Genomic DNA, 21817 nt, shown 5'->3' on the forward strand with positions numbered 1-21817 from the left:
GTCTGCAAATGGAATTTCTACAAATAACCAGACTCAAATGTCAAATAAAAAAACCAAACTGTCTTTCTTAAAATCTTTGTGGATGTTCATCGCTGATCAATTTCCTTAAAGTAGATATTCTATCTACAACTTTGAGAGGTGTCCAGGAAGATGATACCTGGAGCAAGACCGAGCCAAGATGCTGGCCAAGACCATGCATTAATCTGTCTTCTTAGATATTATGGGCCTGACTGGGCTATTCTGGGCCTTAAAAACAGTGAGTGACCCCAGAATGACACACATGGCAAACAGAGCCAACCCCTCAGACTGGTGATGGTCATGCTGCTTTTGAAAATTGTAGGGGTTTTTTTTGTTCTAGTAAATGGGCTGGTTTGGCAGGATGTTGCATAAACAGGATTATTGTATGAGCAGTAGACAAGACCATTGAGAGCTTAATCTCAAATTCAATGTCTGGAAAACATTTTTAAAAATGCACACTCTCAGTCGCCACATTTATTTCTAAGCTAGGCTCTAAGCCTGATCTGATACATTGCACTGGCAAACTCCCAAAGACTACCTTGGTTTCCATTTCTGAATACTAGTAACACTTTTTAATTTCATAGGAATGTTGTAAAATTAATTAATTAGTCACCTGACTCTCCTATATGTGCCTATTAAAGACAGCAAGGATCATATTTAACCAGTGGGTCTTAACCTAAAATATTCCATGCATTTTGGCACTGATCCAAGGAAACAGTTAAGTTCCTGGACCTGGACCAGAGCATTCAACATCTTTCAGGATCAAGTCAAGTGTCAATAAGATGAAAAGCAATATAGGCAGACCATGATTATTATTTATTCCCTGACTGATCCTGAGGGATAGTGAATCTTCCCCTCACCAAGTGATGAGTGCCTTAAAGTGAATAGCTTCCTTGTTGAGATATTTATCTTGCAGCAGAATTTAAGAACTGTAGAAAAAGAACACAAAACTCCACCACCCCATATCTCCAGGAAACTTACTATCAAGAATAAAGGAGGTAAGAGATGTCAGAGTATAAAAAAACTGTTTCAAGAGATATTTTAATATAGATCTGATGTCTAATTTCAAGAATTTTGTTTTTTATTATGAGGACTCTAGAATTTAGAGAGCTTTCAGCACAATATCTTGGATGCCTTGAAAAGCAATTCCCAGTAAAGAAATAATTTTCTCCTTATTTTGTATCAAAATAATTAAATGCATCACTGGTGATCTCAAACACATCTACTCACAGCATCCCAGGCTATTTCATAAAGAATCACAACTGATCCCAAAGTGACCACTCTGCAAAACCCTGTTAGGAAATTAACTGCAGGCCAGGGAGTGGTACCAGGCAAGACCACAGCTGCCCAGCTTAGCTGTGCAGCTCTTTTTCCTACTGAACAAACCAGGAAGTTCTTCCTACCGAGTGGAGCTTCTGGTAGAGGCCACACGCGTTGCATACATAGCCACCATTTGCATTCTTTCGCCAGAGAGAGGTCTTTGTGGTCAGGCAATTGGCACAGAAAACACCCGAGCCTCTACGTCTCTGAAACAGGGAAGAAAAAGGGAAAAAAAACAGGTCAGAGGTGAGTCACATGAGCTGTGGAGTTAGGACAAATCAACACAGGAGTTTTGTCTCTAGACTGGCAACAATGACAGTATAAAACCACACTGCCCATAATGAGGTCAGGTTCAATTGTGCTTAATAGGCACCACTGATTTTCATTATAATTAACCCCAGAGTGATGGATGAGGTGTGTGAAACACCAAAGCCTTTTCAGAATAACAACTTTAACTTTTTGAACTTCAGGTTTTCTGCATTTAATGATGGTTTCTAAACAGCAAATTCTGAAAAAAAAAAAGCCCTTGGAAGCTGACAGAACACTCTGTAAACTCTCCTGGTTTCCCAACAGATTACTTCTTTTTAGCTAGCTCTATTTAAAAGTGTGATTGGAACCAAGAATTCTGAAACACCACCAGTCAATTAATTACAGTTTGTACCTGTGTCACACTAATTCCATTAACAGAGATTATATTTAAATACATGATACAGTATTTCCCACTTATTTCTGAAATCAATATAAGCTACCATACATTCCTGCAGCCCACTATGAACAAATAAAAGTACAGTGTTCTTGAATGAGACCTGTTCTGAGCTTCATTTGAAGCCCCAGAAAACACTGTCTCATCAACAGATAGATTTATTTTATTTTAGTCAGGCAAAGAAGGGCACAGTGAAGCTTTCCTAAATACAAACTGATATTAACCAGACTGAGCTGTGCATTCATCAGCTTTCATAATGATCCAGGAATATTTAAAAGTAGGCATGTTTATGAGTATTGCTCATTAAATTTTTTCTATGGAGTAATGATTTCATTAAAATTCTCGTTTAAACAAAAGTCAGGATGTGTTTGTGGGCCCAAATACTAATAAGCAGGAAATGGAATTCTTTTGCTGAGAAGAAAATCCAAATTTTAACTCTGTTCCCTTTTATCAAAGGGAAAAAGTGATCAGTAAGAAACCATCACCAACTAAGATAAGAATGAGCGAGTATACGGAAAACAATCTGAGTGAAAATTAATTTTATTATAAATTAAAAATTACTAACACTATAAGTAAAAATTTCAGGGTTTCATAAAATTTAAGTAATTTATTTAACTTTAGTTCATACTGAAGAAGACTGGCGTTCATGCCAAAAAAATACAATGGTTATAATTGTACTCTGATACATTTCAAATGGAAAGCTTTCTGCAGACATAATTTTGGCTTCAAGACTGGAACACTTTCTTGGCATTGAAAGGGCATTTGATTCATCGGGTGTTTCACAATGTATCACTAAAAAGACCTGGTGAGCAGCCAGTTCCCTATAGGGTAATTTTTCCATCCAGATGCAAGTGCTATCAGAGGCCCTCGTCAGCTAAACTAATTATGATCTTGCATTTGCTGATGCCTGCTCACTCTAACGTTCGACATCCTCCATTAATCATCAATACAAGGAAAATGAATGAAACGTAAAGAAACGAGGGCTGGTAAGCTGCACAGCCATAAAAATCTGAAATGAGTGCAATAATTTAACAAGATTGGGGAAATGTTTTTAGTGAGCGCAAAGTCAGGCTAACAATTGCCCTTTTAAAGCAAGAGCAAATTTCACTTGTAGAGCAGGTTGTGGTACTTCAAAGTGATACAATAAAATCCAGATTGTCATCAAGATAATCTCTTTCTCACCCCCATATATCACCCCCTTTTTTGTCTCTTAAATCAGATGCAGTAGTATATGACATTTTTCTCAATGTAGCTAAGGGGAGAACTAAATGGTAGGTGATGTCCTTCAGCAAACATCTAACTAGTTGTGCATATAAGATGCAGCTCGCCCTGGAAAGATGTGCTCGTCTGCAAGTATATTGAAGGTCCCAATTATTTTTGTGGCTGGATATCCTCGACCAGTTTCACCTGGCTGCTGAAATATTTTCCATCAGAGTACAATAAAAGTCTCACTAGACTAATCCCAATTTGGTCCACTTGGAGGGTGAGTAGTTTCCAAGCGGAAATGACTGTATATGGCCAGGATTCAGCTACAACTGCAGAACTGTTCTTTTTCATTCCTACTTCTTGTCTTTTGGCCTATAGTTTCTTGATGTTCTGTATTAACCAAGCGGAGTCTTAATCTGAGTCAGTCTTTCCACTGTTTTGTTTCTGTTTGTGTTCCCTGAGTTTGGGAAATACCCTCTACAAATTCATGAAAGACTATTAAAATATAGAGAGAGCAGTCTAGTTTGTATGCTGCATTTCTACACACCTGAAGGGAGAGAGAAGGCAAAGTTACACAGAAATTTTCATTAAATGCAATGGAGCTAGTATATCTATAAAACATTTACAAAAGCAACTCATTTTTTCCTCTCTTTTCTAAAGAAAGATCTGATTCAAACTGGGTATTAGTTGCAATGAAATCATACAATGAATACAGCTGACAGCAGTCTACAAAGTAGATAGTAGTAGCTGTAGGTATGGAAATCCTAAACCTCTGCTTATTCACTACTTACAAATATTTATCTGTTTAAAATTTCAAGTAGTCAAGCTAAACATCCTTCCCTGAATTTAATGCTAAGTATGTAAATTCCTCTTTTATGCTGTTCTAAGTATTGCATCATATTTTATTTCTGTACTATTTAAGGACCTTTAAGGATCATCAAAATTGATTATTTCAGTTCTGAAGTATATATAAGCATGAATATAGCTTATATATACTAATAGATGAAGAATGAAAACATCTCTGGAAAAACTTAAATGCTGCTACTTTGTTGAGCATTTTGGTTACGAAACAGCTATTTATAGCGGGGACACACAGCTTTAGAATGGATTTCCTGCCACAAAACAGGACTATGGAAGAATTGGACTAAAGATTATTGACTCTCAGATGCTAGTAGCCACAGAATGGACCTGCATGTCAAAATACACCTCAGAAATTTTGGTGTCTGTAAGAAAAAAAATTGAGGGCTTTTTTAAAAGCCTACAATGTAGTAACCTTATTATCTTAAACAAATAAAGTTTCTTAAAAAGAAAAACAACAAAAAGCTAGGCCTTTACATATACCAAGTTTTCCAAGTTATTGGTCAGTAGAAGTATTGAAATTTTTTGTTGCTAAATGTTCATTAGCAATTCTGCTGTTAGTCATGGTGCTTTTGCATGGGTCTGTTTGGCTTTGCCTATTCATCACTTGAACTCATCAATAATATTGCTGCTTTTTTGGGTAGTCTTGCAAAGAAACAGGCACTTGAGCTCAAATCCAGCAAAGCCTGCACAGCAGCTATGGCCCACAGCCACCATAAAACCCAGCCATGGGCTCAAGTGTTCTGCTAAGCACCACCACTACCATTCTCAAGAAATATGTTAGAGAACTTTTTCTGTCCTTCCGATGTGATCTTACCACAGTTAAATCAACATAATAGATGTAGGTCAACATGACTAGTCATGAGACAGTCTGAGCCCCAGATAAAAAGGTTTCGGTCTGTGATCAATGCCATTAGCACTAGCTGGAGTTATCAAAGAAAATGTCATGTACATCCTTGGAAGAATAAGCCAAAAGGGTCTAAATAACTAAAATATGTATCTACTAAGGAAAGCTTTAATCATCTGGGGCCTTACAGCCACTACATTACAATCCCAAATCCTGAAGGGGCCAGTGCAGAGAAAAGCCTGTCTCTATTTCCATTCCAGTTCCAAGGTCTGGGCGTTTAATATCACAGTTGTCTCAAATCACATTAGGCTGAAACTTGGCGTATGTTTTTCTCAGCCCAGATGTAACTTTTTTTTTTTTTTTTTTCTTGGTACTGAAAACTTTATTTAAATCAGTTCAGCTGTTTATAATTTGGAGATTGGCCAAACTGGAGGGTGGGTGGAGAGGAGATTTCAAGTTTTTCAGATAACTTTCTAACAAATCTAGAGTCAGAGTGGCTTTGCTCTGGGGAAAAAAAAGTATGCACACATTTTACTGTAGTAGTAGCAAAGGAACAAGTGGATTATTATTTTTATGTAGCTAAGTTATGAAAATTTGTAGTTATTCACTGACTATGTCTTGCAGACCTCTCTATTAACTGTTTTCCCTCAGTAAGAACCATGATGAAAGCATGTAATTGCATAACAACCCTTGATATGCAGAGTATTTACTCACATTTTTTATGGTTTCATATCTCGACCATTTCAAATTGAACAAGTCTGAAACTTGGTATATACAGCATCAAGCCTGAATGCCTAATTTTTTTTTTTAACTCCTTAGATGATTTTCACTAGCTACCAATACTTCATTGAAACAAGGCAATTATTAGTAGTCCTTTCTGCTAAGCAATAAACCAGCAGAGAATATGACAGCAAGTGATTCATTCAGGTATCTTGCCAGGCCCTTTTTCATAAAAACTGCTTTCGATTTTAAGAGATTTACTCTACAGTTCACGATTCCAAACTTTGTAGCCATGCAGAACTTGTGCTTCACATTATACAAAAAGTATTTCATAATGTACTGAACTTTCAGGATATTTTTCAGTGGAAGTTAATGTAGCAAAATATATCATGTAAGAGCAAAGCCAAAAACACTGCTCAGGAATTGTGACTTTTTTAGCTAGCTAGACTAAGCAATGGTGCCTGACACTGCTAGTGCCAAATACATCCTGTTTTCAAAATTTCTGCCAGAAGATGCTTTTAGAAACTCAAATAGGCTCCCCAAGCAGCAGCCAAGGATTTTTCTTACATCACTCTCTTTGTTTTGGACAAAACAAAACTAGTCTTATTGCTGATTACTTTCACTTCCCCAACACAAAACAATGATATGATGAGGACTGAGCAGATTTTTTACCATCTCTGGCCTCCCTAATGTGCCAGAAACAGAGCACAGTGTTAATCGTGGCTCCAGAACATGAGGTGCAGTGAAATCACAGGTGTTGCCCAGGAACAAGCATGTGCCTGACCTATTTCCAACAATGAAGTTGGGGAATACAACCATATATGCCTCACTGAAAAAAGGCAAAACGCCGGCTCTGGATGCTCTCCTGGAACACGGGAGGTCCAAAGGAGAGCTCCAGGAGCCTGTACACAAGCTCAGGATGAGCCAGGTGACTTGCTGTGGAGAGCAGAAATTGTAAGCAGCAGGTCTCACTGGGCTGCTACCACACAGAAAAACAGAACAGTGCACTCCTGATTGCATCTATCTTTGTTGTGTTTGCATTGCCATAATTTTGAAACAATTTCTTGTTCCACACCTGCTACATCATATAATCAGGTATTTGATTATCTCAAGTTTTGGTGAGGTTTAGATTAAAGTTTAAAACCTGGGCAGCAGGACAGCATCTGGATGTTGGAGTAAGCACTATTTTCTTCTGATTAGGATGGGAAAGGTATCCTTCAGACCTCATTTCTTTTGGTTGCAAAGGCACTCAGACCTTTCTGAATGTTTTTACTCAAAATGCTTTCTCTCTCTACTGTGAAAATAGACACAACTATGTTTCTGTGAAGTTTCACATTTTAAAAGTTTAGTTGCTTTTGCTGTAACTATGTATAAATTAAAAAACTCATTGAGATTTCCTTCCCTCTATAACCTCAACAGCTTTTAGGAATACACCAGACACAGCAAATTTTTGTCCCAGAAGTGAAAAACTGAAACACAAAAAGCAGAGTATTAAAGTAAAAGCTGTTTCCAACCTTAAGTATGAGTTAACAGATGCCTCTAAGTCAATTTAATGTGCCAAATCCAAACTCTTTATCTAAGACATTTTCAAGAACAATTGCATTAAACAGCTGTATTTGAAAGAGACATAAGAAAGACATTAGGAAAGACATGGTAAAAAGAAAGTAAAAATGCCAAAAAAGTAAAGTCAAAATTACACACTTAATTCATATAGAAAGTTTAGTGGAATTTTTAATGCTGTATCGTGACAGCATCTTTTTATGATATATGCTGTATCATAAACTTTTAATGAGAGGAATCAGGGGGGTTTTAGAGAGAGAAAGAAAACCCCCAAAACCAGACAGTAAATTAAACACTACTGCTAGTGCAGCCTTTCAGAATCCTACCCCTGATCCCTTAGGGAGAGTAAATATTTAAATGTTCATGTAAACTACAATTATTTTTTTAACAGCAACAAAAATGAAGATGAGTAGTTTTTGTCCCAGTATTTGAAGCCATATTTTTTTAAAGCTACCTTAGAGACAGCATCAGTCACTACTCAAAAAAACCCCCAACTCCACCCCAAAAACCAGGCAGCAAACTAGAGTCTCTTTGTGTTGTATCAAGCAAGAATGGTTAAGTAAGATACTAGTTTAGGATGATTTGTACCAAAGTAAAACAAAGACTGATCAAAATAAATTACTAAATGAAGAAAAACAGAGCTATGAAAAGAAGCCAGTAAATCACTTGTTGGAACTCTTCACTGCCGTCACCTCCTCATCTTTACGTCCCCCTCAATTTACAGCTGACCCAACCCAACCACTGTGCAGGAAGGGACCTGGCTTTGGACACCACCTTGAGCCAGAGCTTGAGCTCCACAGGCAGGAATTTACCATCACTTTCATCTTCTGTTAATAGCCATATGCAACTATAGGATCGCTTGAACAATTGTAATACATTTTACAATGACTTATTAATTCTTCATTCATTTAAGCATTTTTCAGTGAAAATCAGCTAGTTCAAATCATATCTCCTTGTAAATCCAAACAGTTATGGAAGGCAATTTCATAGTTTCCCCCTCAAGATCTGCAGTGGCAGAAATATGAAATAACAGAACTTTTTCTGCTGGTAAGATTTCCTTGTCACAGTTAGTGGCAGTTGATTTTTAAACACATTAAAAATGTATGTGAACTTCTGACAGGGCAAATACATACACAAAGACTAAATAGCTACACATATTTTTTAATATGTATTATTATTTATATATTTTTATCACTTATGAGGCATTTGCAATGACCAATGAGATATATACATATTTTCTGGTTAGCTCTGTGTTAGTCTGATTTACAAAGAGCTAAATATTTATTTAATCATTTTACACAAAGTATGATTTTTTTATAAAGCAGTTGTCTTCAAATGTCTTTTACTAGATATAATGTATTTTTATGGTCTTAGCCTTCAATTTGCACAAGGTGACCGCCCTTAAATCTCTTCCAGTGCCTCAAAGCAGCCAGCACACTATGGTGTAGGTTCACTGCTGCTGTATTTTGCCACTGAATATCAGCAGCATGACAAAGACTTCCATAGAGGCTACCCAAAATTTTATTTTTAAGGTTTTATTAAGACCAATACCAAACAGCAAAAATCAACCTGGAAACCTGCATTTCCCGCACAAGAATGATGTCACTTTGCAGCAACTAAAACCTATTCAAGAGGAATAGAAATTCTGCCTCCAATAATTCACCGAGTCAATTACACAGGAAAGTACTGTAATGGGCTGTCCCCCGTCAAACAGCTCACGTACACCACTTCCTTCTCAATTACCAACTTGTCTGCATTGCCATCTGTAAAAACGAACGCATACCTTGCACTGCCAGTTTCTGCTCTTGCACTTCCATTAGTGGAACTGGCTGCAGCTGCTCAAGAAGAAAGCCCTGATTGTCTTTGTTTCCCCTTCATGTAGGCACCATTTTTCTCCTTTCCTTCTATACATTTGCTCAAGGTAACGCATTATCTTTGTTGAGGTGCGCTCACCACTCCAAACTAAAGTCTGCCTAAATTTGAGTCCTGTTAACTTTTCACAGTTTATCTAACACACTAAAAAGATGCCAACAGCATCTCTCAGCATCTTAACCGGAATTATGGAGTTAGTCTTGAAACAGGTTTTATGAATTCTTTTTAAGTACTGCTATAAAAATTGCCAAGTTGCTGCTGTATAAAAAACTCACACTTTTCTAAATCAGCTTCACCACTCAGGCAATTTTAAAACAGTATTTATGTGCAGCATTCAAAAAATAAGATTAAAAAGGAAGTCTAATTAAGGAATAGTAATAATATTATCTGCAAAAAACGAAGTAGGTTAAGTAGACATATTAATGTACTTAAGCAAGACAGAGGGAGCCTGGTTTGGGAACTGAGATCCTGGACCCATAACCTTTCTCTGCTTGCAATTTGCTGCAACAGATTCATGCAGCAGCTCCGATGCTGAACGGCTGCTTGAAACCTCGGTGCCTGCACAGAGCGACCACTGCTCCTTCCCAAACACCATGTGCTTTCAAACAAACCCCATCTTTTCTTAGAGAACAAAATGAAGTTATGAGTCTCTTGCATTTTAGTTTCAAATTAAAACACAATATAAAATGGTCTAACATGTACAAAATTAGGCTACTCTTGTGATCAGCAACTGGCTAAAAGTACTATTCTCAGAACTAAGCATGCTGAAAGTGACATTGAGAAAACTGGAAATGCCTCCGACTCTTTTAGTTCTTGGCACAAAGCAAAAGTACCAAACCTCCGCTGTCTCAAATGGGGAATCTAAATCAATAGTCAGACTTTGCTATATACTAACTGACTTTCTGAGATAAAGAGTCATTTACAATGGTGCCTAAGCATGGAATTAGGTGCTTAAATTTAGTCATCAATACCAGAGGATTTATGTTCAAGAAGGCACTCCATGTACCCCTTCTTTCATGAAGTGATCTTACTCATTAAATGAACAGACAAAGCTGGAGCAGAGCTCCGTCCGTATTTCCTTTAACACCCCGCTCTGACATGGCAGAAGCAGCAGACTGCTTTTGCAGATCTCAGCTACGAGCCAGTGTGTAACTCTACATGTGATAGTAATTGAGGGTCCCAATCCCACAAGTGCTCTGCTGCAAGCGTGAGCACAAAGCTGCTGGAGTTCTCAGCTTCTGGCATCTGTTCCCACTTCCACAGAAATCAGATGGGCAAAATTAAGTTTTGAGGGGAAAAAAAAATCACAGACATTTAAAAAACATTCCCTGACCTTATTAAAGCCCACGTGATCTCTATTTATACAGAAAATAGCTCAGAAAGCCAGCATCTGAGAAGAGGAACTCTCATTTGTAGATTTTGGCTGAAGGCTGCCAAAATCAGCAGGGGAAAAGCTCCTCAGGGGTAAAAATTTCAAAAGCCATTAAGAGTCTTAGAAGCCTCAGTCCCACTGACTTTTGATCACATACAGCCTTCCAAATTTGCACCCCAAATCTGGAAACTACACTGTAAGAATAACTTTTAACTCAAAGTTACAAAATTAGGATCTGAAGTTTTCATAGAAGCCTTCAAGACTCAGAGAGGAAATGTCAATTAGGTGTCTACTCCTTGGTGAAAATCAGTGAGGTAAAATTTACCTGTTACTTGTACTTTAAAAAAATTCCCCTCAGGACCATTAATTTTATTTAAAGAAAAAATGTAACAAGAAAATGTTTCACATGGGCAGCTATAGCTCACATACTTATACTTGTTCAGGAACTGTAATAACTATCATTTGAGTCTCATGCAGTCCCTGTGAGAAAGCTGTTCCTAGAGTAGGATACAAAGCAGACTATGTCCACCTTTTATTTTCGCTACACTTAGGACTGCAGTCTTATTGCAGATCTTGTTACGTGCTGTTGCTAGAACGATTTCCATTCAGAAAAATCAACATTTGCCAACCCATACCACACAATTACCATAGTTATTTCCTATTGTGAGCTTAGGGAGAAACTGTGGTGTCCCAGACACCACGGTGCGGTAAATATTGAAAATTAGTGGCCTTTTTATAATGGACATTTTTCATCTAATCCAATCCATTCCAAACACTTCCAGATAAAAAGACAATATGCTAGAGTCTGTGTCTAAGTGGTTGGTTCTAACATAATCATCTTATTCCATCCTGTGATCACAGCTTCAGCAAAAATACTTGATGGCTTCCTTTCTGATAGGTCTAGGAAGAATGGACTAGAGCTGTGATCAACTCCAACACCTACATAAGGAAGTAACTCCTGGTAGAGAAAAGAGAGGGAAAAAACCCAATACCACCTCTGTATTTTTTAAAAGCTAACCCATCTCAAATTGCCTAGAACCTCCCAGGCTGCACCAGGGAAAGCACTGCCAGCAGGTCAAGGGAGGGGATCTTTCATTCTGCTCAGCCCTGGTGAGGCCACACCTGGATAATTGTGTCCAGTTCTGGGCTCCCCAGTACAAGAAATACCTGGATGTATCAGAGAGAGTCCAGTCAAGTGCCACAAAGATGACTAAGGGACACAGTCTTCTATGATACAAAGAGAGAGCTGTGACTGTGCAACCTAAAGGAGAAGGCTCAGGGGGATCTTATCAGTATGTAGCTGATGGGGGAAGGAAAAGGACAGAGCCATGCTCTTCTCCGTGAGAGCACAAGAGGCAAAGGCACAAAATGAAATATAGGAAATTTCATGTGAACATAATGGAAAATGTTTGTTACTGTGAAGGCTGTTGAACACAAAAACAGGTTGCCCTGAGAGGCTGTGGAGTGGAGTGTCTGTCCTTGGAGAAACTCCAAGCTGACAGGGCACTGAGCTTAGCACCATGTGCTGGCTGATCTTCCTCTGGGCAGTGGGGTTGGATTAGATCACCTCCAGTGCTGCCTCCTAGCCTCAACTATTCTGTGAAGCTTTCTTCAGTGAGAGGCCATAGATTGCTTGTCACTCTTCTGTTCTAATAATTTCTATCCATTTTAGCCTTAATTGCTATTCATTTGCATTGCAACAGAAAGTATTTTAAATTTCAAGGCTATGAAAATATTAATTAGTATAGATCAGACAAAATTTTATAGATTACAAACTGTACACATATTAAAAATGGAGAAACCTACTTTCAAATTCCAATGTAAATAATTTCAGAATGTTTACAATGAACATTGTAAAGTATCTAAAGTTGATTAACAAAATTATTTCACTGCTTGCTCTTTCCTATCAAGATCTTAATGCCTACTTGCAAATGAGACTCAACATACGGTGTTATATAGCTTTCTTTAAAAATACCATTAAGATGAGAAGAAGAGAACAACTGTTCTACATTTTAGAGACATTTCTCCTTAAATAGTGTTTATGTACTGCAAGCATCCCTTCCATAAACAAACCAGGTCTTTGGAACAAGTGAACACAATCTCTGAAGAATCTTTACCAGCTTCTATTTCTGGTACATGATGCATTGTGAATTTGAGGCCAACATGGGCATATGGTATCCTAGTTTGATAGGAAACATTTCATGGAATTTAAGACAGAGCCACAGCACAATGACTGGAGACCTTAAAATCTGTGACACAATGCAGAGTTAAAAAAAAAAAAAAAAAAAAAAAAGAAAAGAGAGAAAGCAAAAACCAGAAAAACAAATATTTCCTGATGCAGTAGAGGCATGAAAAAGCACAAGAAGAAAGTAAAGCCATAGTAACTGGTGTGCATAAAGGAATATTCTGAATCCTCTGTTAATCAAGCTTAACCTCATTAACCAAACTGCCTTAACACCTCCTTTTTTCTTCCTTTAGGAGAATCAACCCATTAGGAAATAATAAAAATAAAATCCAAACCAAGCAAACAACAAATAACAAACAATATTTATCTTAGGAATATTCATTAAGGATTTGGGGCTCTTCTGCCTTTGCAGCCTTAGAAGCTGGTACGCACTCTGTTCTTTCTCTGCTCATTCACATCTGCCCAGAGAGAATACTGTTATTACTGCACAGCAGTTCTTCCAGCAGCCCTAGTCTAATTTTTCTCTTACTGCTAAGAAAGGGGCTCTTAAATTGCTTAAGACACCAGCTCCAAAATCTGTATTGTCAGAATCAGACTGCATTTCACCAAAGGAATTGTTTCTAATGCAAGTGGCAAGGGACAGCTTACTGCTGGGGGCAGTCATTCTCTGAAATGGCACAAGCCTGACAAGAGCAGTAAGAGAGAAACACATAACTTAGCGGGGTTTTCCATCAGGAGTTCTGTGTGCCGAGGACAAAATGTACCCACCCTGTCACATACTCAGGCGTTAGTTCAGAGCGCTGCGAAGGACTGAAAAACGGCTTTCAAGAAATCAGGCACCGCCTGAAGGAGAGGCATGGCGAAAACTGTCCTGCCAGCCCACAGTTACCTTATTTTTTCACATCCTTTGGAGTCTTCTTAAATGAAGCTGAGTGTGCAGAAATGCCTTGTAAAACAAGCCCTCTCCTTCCTTTCTGAAGTGGCATCAGCGTAAAGCTCTGCAGCCTCGCTCCCAAGCGGCTGTGGCTGATCCATATGTAACTGCGAGGCAAAAACCACAGCGCTGCCTGTACGTGTTCAGGAGCTCGTGCACGTCTTGGACACGGGCTCAAAGAAGAACTGACTGGTCCCATTCTACTACTCAATTTATCAAACTTTAGATAGAAAACATCAGGAAACAGTTTCCTTTTTACCTTCCACCTGCCAGTATCAGAATTCATCTGATTTTGAAACCAGCCTGCAGAAGGCCCACATACACAAATCTGAAATAAAAAGAAACCTTTAAATTTAGACATGCTGTATGAAATCATAACTGCTACTTGTGAAAAGTCTACATTCAAAGCCATTTCTGTCTTACTTGACAGAACAAAAACTCTGACATTCTTAAGAACTGACTTTTCAATTTATTACAGGTTTTATTTAACAGTGAATGTCAAATTGTTTTCACTCCCTTTCTTTATCTTTATCACCTACTGGAATCTTTAGAAGTGAAAAGGAAAAATACATACACTAGAAAGGAGCACATTTATAATGACATGCCTTTTTTTCTCGTAGAAAAAAAATAACTTTCCATTTCATCAGCATCTTTGCCAAAAGCCCTTTCAGGAACTGAAAAGAGAAGGGTCTTTATTTCCTACATATATTTTATAGGAAACATTTTTTAGTTCTGTGTCATGGACTAGTATTTCACACCTTAGTGGCTGGTCATATGGAAATGGACATGACTGGAAACTTCAGGGCTGTGAAACCCTGATAGTAAAATCAGCAGGAAGATGAGGAAGGTGTGGGGAACACTGAATGATTCATGCAGTAACAACCTCTGGATCCTTTGAGGAGATTTTGAGATGGCTGCCAATGCTACCTGACTGTGACCAGCATCCTGCACCCTCTAAAGCAGGTTGTAAATCTGAGCACGATACAGAGAGAGTATTGCACTTTTAAATAAAGCCCACACATGTAAGTGGATGTGACATGTATGGATTTTTATATGGAAAGATCTTTCCAATATCAGAGTGCAATTACCAATGAGTTATACCTCCCAGAAATAATTCCTAGCATATAAATACCAGGCCCTGTTTCCTTTATTAATAACAGTCTGAGTTAATGAGGGAACAGCTTCCAGAAGTTACTATAAGCAGTGCAAAGCTAAGCAACTTAGCCACAACATTCAACAAATCAGTGCTTTGCAACTGATTCTTCCATTGCCAAATCAAAGACAAATCCTCTCCTACTTCATACACAGCTAACCTGTCACATAAAGTACAAGGAAAACAGAACACAGTAGAAAATCTACATAGTTAGCCCTGACTTGCCTCCAGTCTGTTTTCAACACAGAAGAAAAGAGAAAGATTAAAAACTGACTGCATTGAGTTTGTTTTTCACTATGGTAAGGATTCTTGGCTGATTTTACTATGGTCATTGCATCTACCTTTGGAGACCTAACACATGTGTGGCAAAACCAGAGCAGATATGGTAGAATAATCTTGAAGATGACCTGCATAATGTTACATTTCGGGAATGACAGTCCTGAAGCACAGACTGCCTGCACAGCCAGGGCTGTGATTTCTCCTAGGTTTCAGTTGATTAATGACCTCGTAATGGAATACAAGTTTCCTACAGAATGTTGTAATCTCCCTACAAATTTGGTCTTGTCTGCTATTTACTGGCAGGTTGTAGGAGCAGGGGAGAGATCAGTGCTGCTTAAAGAACTGGGAGCAGTCTCAGGAACTGAGGGGAAGGTGCAGGAAGCAGCTGGGCAGGACTGTGCCATCAGTTGCTGGCACCAGAGGGTCTTGTGAGGGCTGTGAAAGGGTGCTGCTCCCATGCCAGGGACAAAAGAAACACTGGGAAACCATATTTTGGGCAACATAGTAACTGCAATGAGCTGTTTTAAAGATGTGTCAGCCTTAAAAATGCCTAATCCCAGCCCTCATTTTGAAGGGTTCCTGTGGGATGTGTTTGCACACACACACACACACACACACACACACACATGCCACCAATAAGCCAAGCAGCTCACGACTTTATGGCTCATTTTTGAATCCAGTGCAGTCTGTGGGTCGTGAGTCACACATCCCATTCTTACACAAAAGGCCAAACAGATACAGAGAGCAGAGCGAGAATGAAATTCCTCAATTTTTAACAATGGTTACTCACAGAAAGCAAGATGGGGATCCCCTTGTTTATCACAGCACCATGTAAGATTATACAGCTATTTAAGCAGCAAAGTAGTACCAAAAAAAAAAAGAGACAAAGAATCTCAACATGTAACTTCAGAAGACATCACTAAATCACAGTGTTTATTAGTAAGGCAATAAGAATCTAGCACTCACCTAGTAAAGACTCCTACCACTACCTCTTCTGAGTTTATCCATTAAACAGTGCTATCCTGGATAGGGTAAATAACTGCCAGGAAATCTACTGCTCATAATTCAATATTCTGGTATTTTTAAAACACACAACCCTTTTCATGCATGGATATCTCTTAATGTGTCTGCTGGAGATTCTGTGCAAAGCACAGACTTGCAAGAGAGGATCTTAGATGATGACTGCGTTATGCTCTTAATTTCTAACAGATTTTAGTAATAAGTCTGATCAACTAGTGCATTCCAGACTTTATTGCACATCTTTCTTTTACTATTTCTTCCATCAACCAACTAGTTAATAAGAGAATGGGAAGAAAATGTGTGTGCAATGGATAGCAAAGCATTCCAATAAACCACAGAAGTGGACAAATAATACAATAGCTGTGAATATCAAGCAAAGATGTTAACATTAACTAGGTTTACTTTTCACACTATTTAAATACGAAAAATTATAGTAAGAAGTTTCTTTATTTTAGTCTCCGCCAATTTTGGGCCACACTGCATGTTAAATAAACTATTATTTAATCAAATACAGGCATATTAGTCTCACTCCTGCTGACAACTTCAATTAGAATATTTTTGCTTCATACAAAAAAAAAGAAAAAAGAAAAAGCTCATGATCTTTAAACTACTATGGCTTCTGCACAACATCTGGTTACAATTTTTTATATATTCAACCATCAAACTTCTATCTCCACAAAACAGTTTACTCAAGATTTGTTTTAATTATCTTCCATTTCAAGCTTCATATGTCTTTGAAAAGAGGGTAAAAAGATCGCTTATGATGCAGACAGATGCAAACTGAAAAGAACTATACATTGAAAGATGATTTTTAAACAGTTTTTAAAAATGAAAAATTCTTTCTATCATTGCCAGGAAACAAGTGCTACTTTAACTGTTTCATTACACAATATCTCTTGGCTTTTTCATTAACGATTTTAATGGGCTTTAGCTGGATTCTGGATTAAGGCAACTCTTTTTCAGCACTTTCATTGGAGCCATACAAGTCACGAATATGTATTTTCTCTTTTTCTAGCCAATGAAACAGTGGAACCACTGTATTTCCAAAAGTGGTAGTTTAAAACAGAATCCATAGCAAAAAAAAATCATATTAATGTGATAAAGTGTATAAGAATGAATTTTATAACAGCACAGAAAAACTTTGCTCATAAAAAAAAAAAAAAGTTGCAATGCATTTTAAGCATGGGAGAAATCTAATTTATTTTCATGAGCCTGTTCACCTGTGTGAAGTTAAGCACATCCACAAGTTCTTCCAAGATTGGACCTAAGACAAAAATCAGGAAAATACCTGATTTTCTGTTTTTATTAAATGTTAGAGCCTCAGGCAGCAAAAAGGACATAACTATATTTTTCTTAAACAAGTATAGGGGTGCTACATCAAATCAATGAGTCATCACTACAGATAGAAACTGTCTTGTTGTGGTGAAATCACTGTAAATGGTGCAGGATATGAAACTTCTTATTCATTTATTTGCATTACATATATGGATTAATGGAAAAGCATTATGGAAAGCTGTTATTTATTTTATGAGGTAACTGTTTTCAAATCCAGTAAATGAAACATCTTTTTCCTGTTTTTCACTCAGTCAGAGCTCATCAATATCATAGGATACTCAAAGAAACTTCAGAGTTTTTCTCCTGGAGGTTTCCTCTGATGCCATGCACAGATTAGTTTAGACAAGGAAGGTCATCTTTTATTTTTTCCTCCTCTTAAAGGTGCTCTAAAGAGGACAGTAGAAGACATGGATGCAAAAACACAGCTTATAACCATGATAAGCTTATAAACAGTTATGTTTTACTGACTCCAATTCTCAGACAGAAACTCTCTTAAGTTTGGTACACACAGCCTTTTTAGAATTTATTTTTAATGAGAAAACTTCATTGAGTATTAAAGAGGATCGGAAAAGATAATTTTATTTTGGTTCTGTGAGAAATTCTGGAATTAAACCCATGATAGAGTAATGTCTCTAAGTGGGTGACCGCCAATGACTGAAGCATATAAAACACATGCATGAAAAAAAACACCAACCCTTTTCAATCCATGGCTAACTACACCAAAATGAGTCTAATCTCTGGAGCCTACTTCAATTGGTCAGGAGGACCTCTAAGCAGGCTACCTCACTGAACTCCAGGCACTGCCTCCACTGGGACTGTAAGAACTGCTGAAACACTTCCCCCCTTAGGGGTAATATTTGACACTTTGCTTTGTAACCAGAAACAGGAAAACACAGAAAAATGCAAAACTCTAAGAACATGAACATCACTGATAAAAATATGTCACCATTTTTCACAAAGCCTTGGTTGGCACACAGGATGATGACAGAGATGAAGAAGCTGTATTTTATTGAACAGCTTTGCAATCTCAGGCTCAAAATTCTGCAGCTCCCTAAAAAACATGACTGATTCTATGGGTTACAGCTGCCACCTCAGCCTCTCAGAAAAACTCCTTCATGTGTATTAAAGTGAGGAAACATGAATTGTCACTGACCTCACAGACACAGCCTGTGAACTTGGGCTTCAGTATTGCCTGCCACCTTTTTATTTCAGGTATGAAGAGCAGGATCACAACACAGAATAAGAGGAAGCCAGTGGTAAAACCTATTGCATGTGCACCACCTGCACACAGTCCCCACCAACAATACCAGGATACATTTGGAGCATGGTGGGAATTCAGACACGCAATTTTGATTAATGTTAATGCAAGTCGTGTGGCCAAATCCCTGTACACTACTTTGAGAGCTTATTCTAAAATTGAAATATAATTAGGGTTGCAACACAAACCAAATAAGGCAGGGAAATGACACTTCATTAGTAACCTATTGGGTGCAAGCACCATAGGTAACCTGTTGCCTCAGTACTATAATAAAATGTTTAAAGTGTTTATATACCACCACTGTCAGCTGCTTATGAAAATATGGTAAAGACATCCAGACACAATTAAAAAAACCCAATTAGCTTCTGCAACTATATAAATTACTTCTATCGATTATTTAGTTGTGGTACTGGATCACAAGATTTTGCATACTTTTCCTAGTGACACCTGGAGACCAGCACATTTGTTCTCTTTGTAAATTTATACTGAAGACCAGGCATGCATAACACAACTGACTGTCAATAGAGGAGCCGAAGAGAGTAGGAATTCATATGAGGAGGCTGTTTAGCCAAGCTCATAGGTAACACATAAATTATTTAAAGATTTTTTTCAGTTTTCCCCCTTGTACAAATCTGTATTCCAGATCCTTATAACTGTGAATATCAAATTTGAACTCTAGAGCAAGAAAGGGTGCCATACATAGTCCTTTGTCCCTAGCACTGCTTTTGCAGATGACTAAAGTGGCATTTCTGTGGTCACTGTCCTATTCCTGCTCTGCAGAAAACTGTCAAGCCAGTTTTGGTTTGGGTCTTTTGGTTTTTTGCTTCCATTTGTTTGTTATTATTATTGTCATCATTATGATTATTAATAAAAATAACAACTACTATTATTATTATCATCATCGTCATTAACATCAGCATTAGCATTAACACTATTATTTCTGTGGACTGCACTAAGATTTTTCGTCTTTCTCCATCACATAAAAGCCAGTGGAAAGAGGAGTTCTCTGAACTCTCTCATGGAGTAACCTTTTTACTAAAGCTCAGTAGAAGATATCAAAGAAACTAATGGCTACCAATTATAAACTGCAATAACCCCCTTTTACAGTCTTTGCAGTGTAGAAAGAATAGGGTGGTTTTATGTGTGTATATGTGTGCATGAACAACACAGGGAAAGAGAGGAAGTGACAACTGATAGCAGCAATATTCTGCTGTGCTTTACAGAACAGAGAGATCTCACAGTAGTAAGCAGACAATGGCTTTGAGATCGAACAAATTTCGCTATTATTACCAAAAGCAAATTAAATTAAAGACACCAAATACAATTCTGTCCTTCACATATGATTTAGGATTATTATTATAAACCTCAAGTATTTTGTGCTGGCACTCTGGACATATGTAATGTTGTTGCTAGCACTAAATTCAAAGCTTTTAACATATGTACTGCAAAACAAAATCTGAGAAAAAGAACTGCTGCTTAATGGAAAAATATTAGGGCAGTAAATGTTAATCTCTATTACACATCTATTCATTATACTCCTTGCCATACTTTTAGCAGAGGACTACTGTGAAAAATTTGACTTGAAGTCTGTAACATTACTTCGTAGGCATATTTGGTACACTCACATAAAATGTCCAAGTAAAATGATCTAAATTACAATGAATATTTTTTTTTCTTTTAAAAACTCATTGAATGTGTCTTATATAGATAGGCTTTTCTTTAACATTATGGTCTCTTAAAAAATGGATTAGAGGTACACTGTCTTTTGACATAGTGCAAGAAGCAGGAGTGTGCAGACAGCTCAGAGGATGTAATTTTTTCTCTCTAACATAAAAAGATGTGTGAAGTTACTATGGCTCTTCAAAAAGGCCTAGTAATTGAGCCTGGTTATGGTCTCATTAATGTGCAAGTTTCATTTATCACCGTCTTTCTTTGAGGGTTATATGCATTGATTCATCAAGACTTGTGGCACATGGTTTTCATTTGCTCTATTCAGTGCTTCTTTTAAAATCAGTTTGTACTAGATTGTAAGAAAAAGTTTGAAAGTAAATCACACTAGCTTTCTAAAAACAGAAATTAGAAAATTTCAGTGTTTAAAAAAATTTACAATTAAATGCACTTTTATTCTCTTTTCATGCTTTTTACATGTTTTTCCTTCAACTATGTTTAATAATGTTTCCTGGAGATAGTAATAACATAAAAAGAACAAACAAAACAATGTGCACTGAACAGGAGAGATGTTGTCTAGTAAGCTCACTTTCATAAAAAGCAATTGATTTTACTTCATGTAAATGCAAGTGACAAGAATAAAACAGGCAAGGTCTTTTCCTGCTGATCTACAATATCCATGATAAATTGTACAGTTTTTTAATGAGATGTCCTCATATAAATTTTCTTCTGCCTTCTTTCTTTACTTTGCTTTTCTAAAATATGTATCACTTCAAGTATTTCCATTCTGCATGTCACTGGAAAATGCCAAAAATAGAGAGAGAGAGATCTGATAAAGATAAAGCATGACAAAAGTTTCACGGATAATTGCCTTCACATATCCAGTTCAGCTCTCATCTCTCCTAATTAGCCTCATTACCATACCTTAAGACAGACCAGCAGTCACTCAAACTCCCTGTTTTTAATGTCAAAACTATTGCTGACAGGCAAATGGACAACACATGCACTGAGTGAGTCTATTCTAGACTATTCTTTTACAAGACTAGCCTCCAGCAGAAAATACTAAACAATAGGTCTTCTATAAATGTATAATGAAAGTATACATACAGTGTGTGAATACTCAATAAATTATTGTTCTATTCATTGCACCATCATCTCTTAAAATGAGGACAATAAGAAAAGAAAAATCATTCTCCAGAATATCAAAGAGATCAAAACACTGCAGTACTCCACTATTACTGATAGAGACTTTTAGTACAGCCTTGCCACAGCGAGTGAAAAAAAATCACTTGAGTTCTGTAAAGTTTGACTATGTCGGTACAGTTATGCTTTCAGCATACCCACACTATCTCAGGAAGCTTTTTTGTTTTTATAAATCATGTTCAAATGAAAAAGCTTCATCCCATTGCTCATATTCATTTAAAATTAGCTCATAAAAAGTATCCACAAATAGTTCACAGGGGCACTAGAAATATTGTAATATTAAACTCCACTGACTATCAAAACATT

At 37.3% G+C, this 21817-nt stretch overlaps 1 protein-coding gene across 9 annotated transcripts in view; it reads right to left on the reverse strand.

Moving 5' to 3' along the window:
* The window catches only part of TRPS1 (transcriptional repressor GATA binding 1), a 213236-nt gene that overhangs the window by 10008 nt on the left and 181411 nt on the right, over nucleotides 1–21817 (reverse strand). For all 9 annotated transcript variants that reach the window (XM_041714045.2, XM_030266587.4, XM_072924948.1 and 6 more), the window contains one exon: nucleotides 1422–1544. In XM_041714045.2, coding sequence (XP_041569979.2) covers nucleotides 1422–1544 — 123 coding nt within the window. The remainder of the gene's footprint in view (nucleotides 1–1421; nucleotides 1545–21817) is intronic.

The sequence above is a fragment of the Taeniopygia guttata genome, chromosome 2 (genome assembly GCF_048771995.1).
Source record: "Taeniopygia guttata chromosome 2, bTaeGut7.mat, whole genome shotgun sequence".
Classification (NCBI taxonomy): Eukaryota; Metazoa; Chordata; class Aves; order Passeriformes; family Estrildidae; genus Taeniopygia; species Taeniopygia guttata.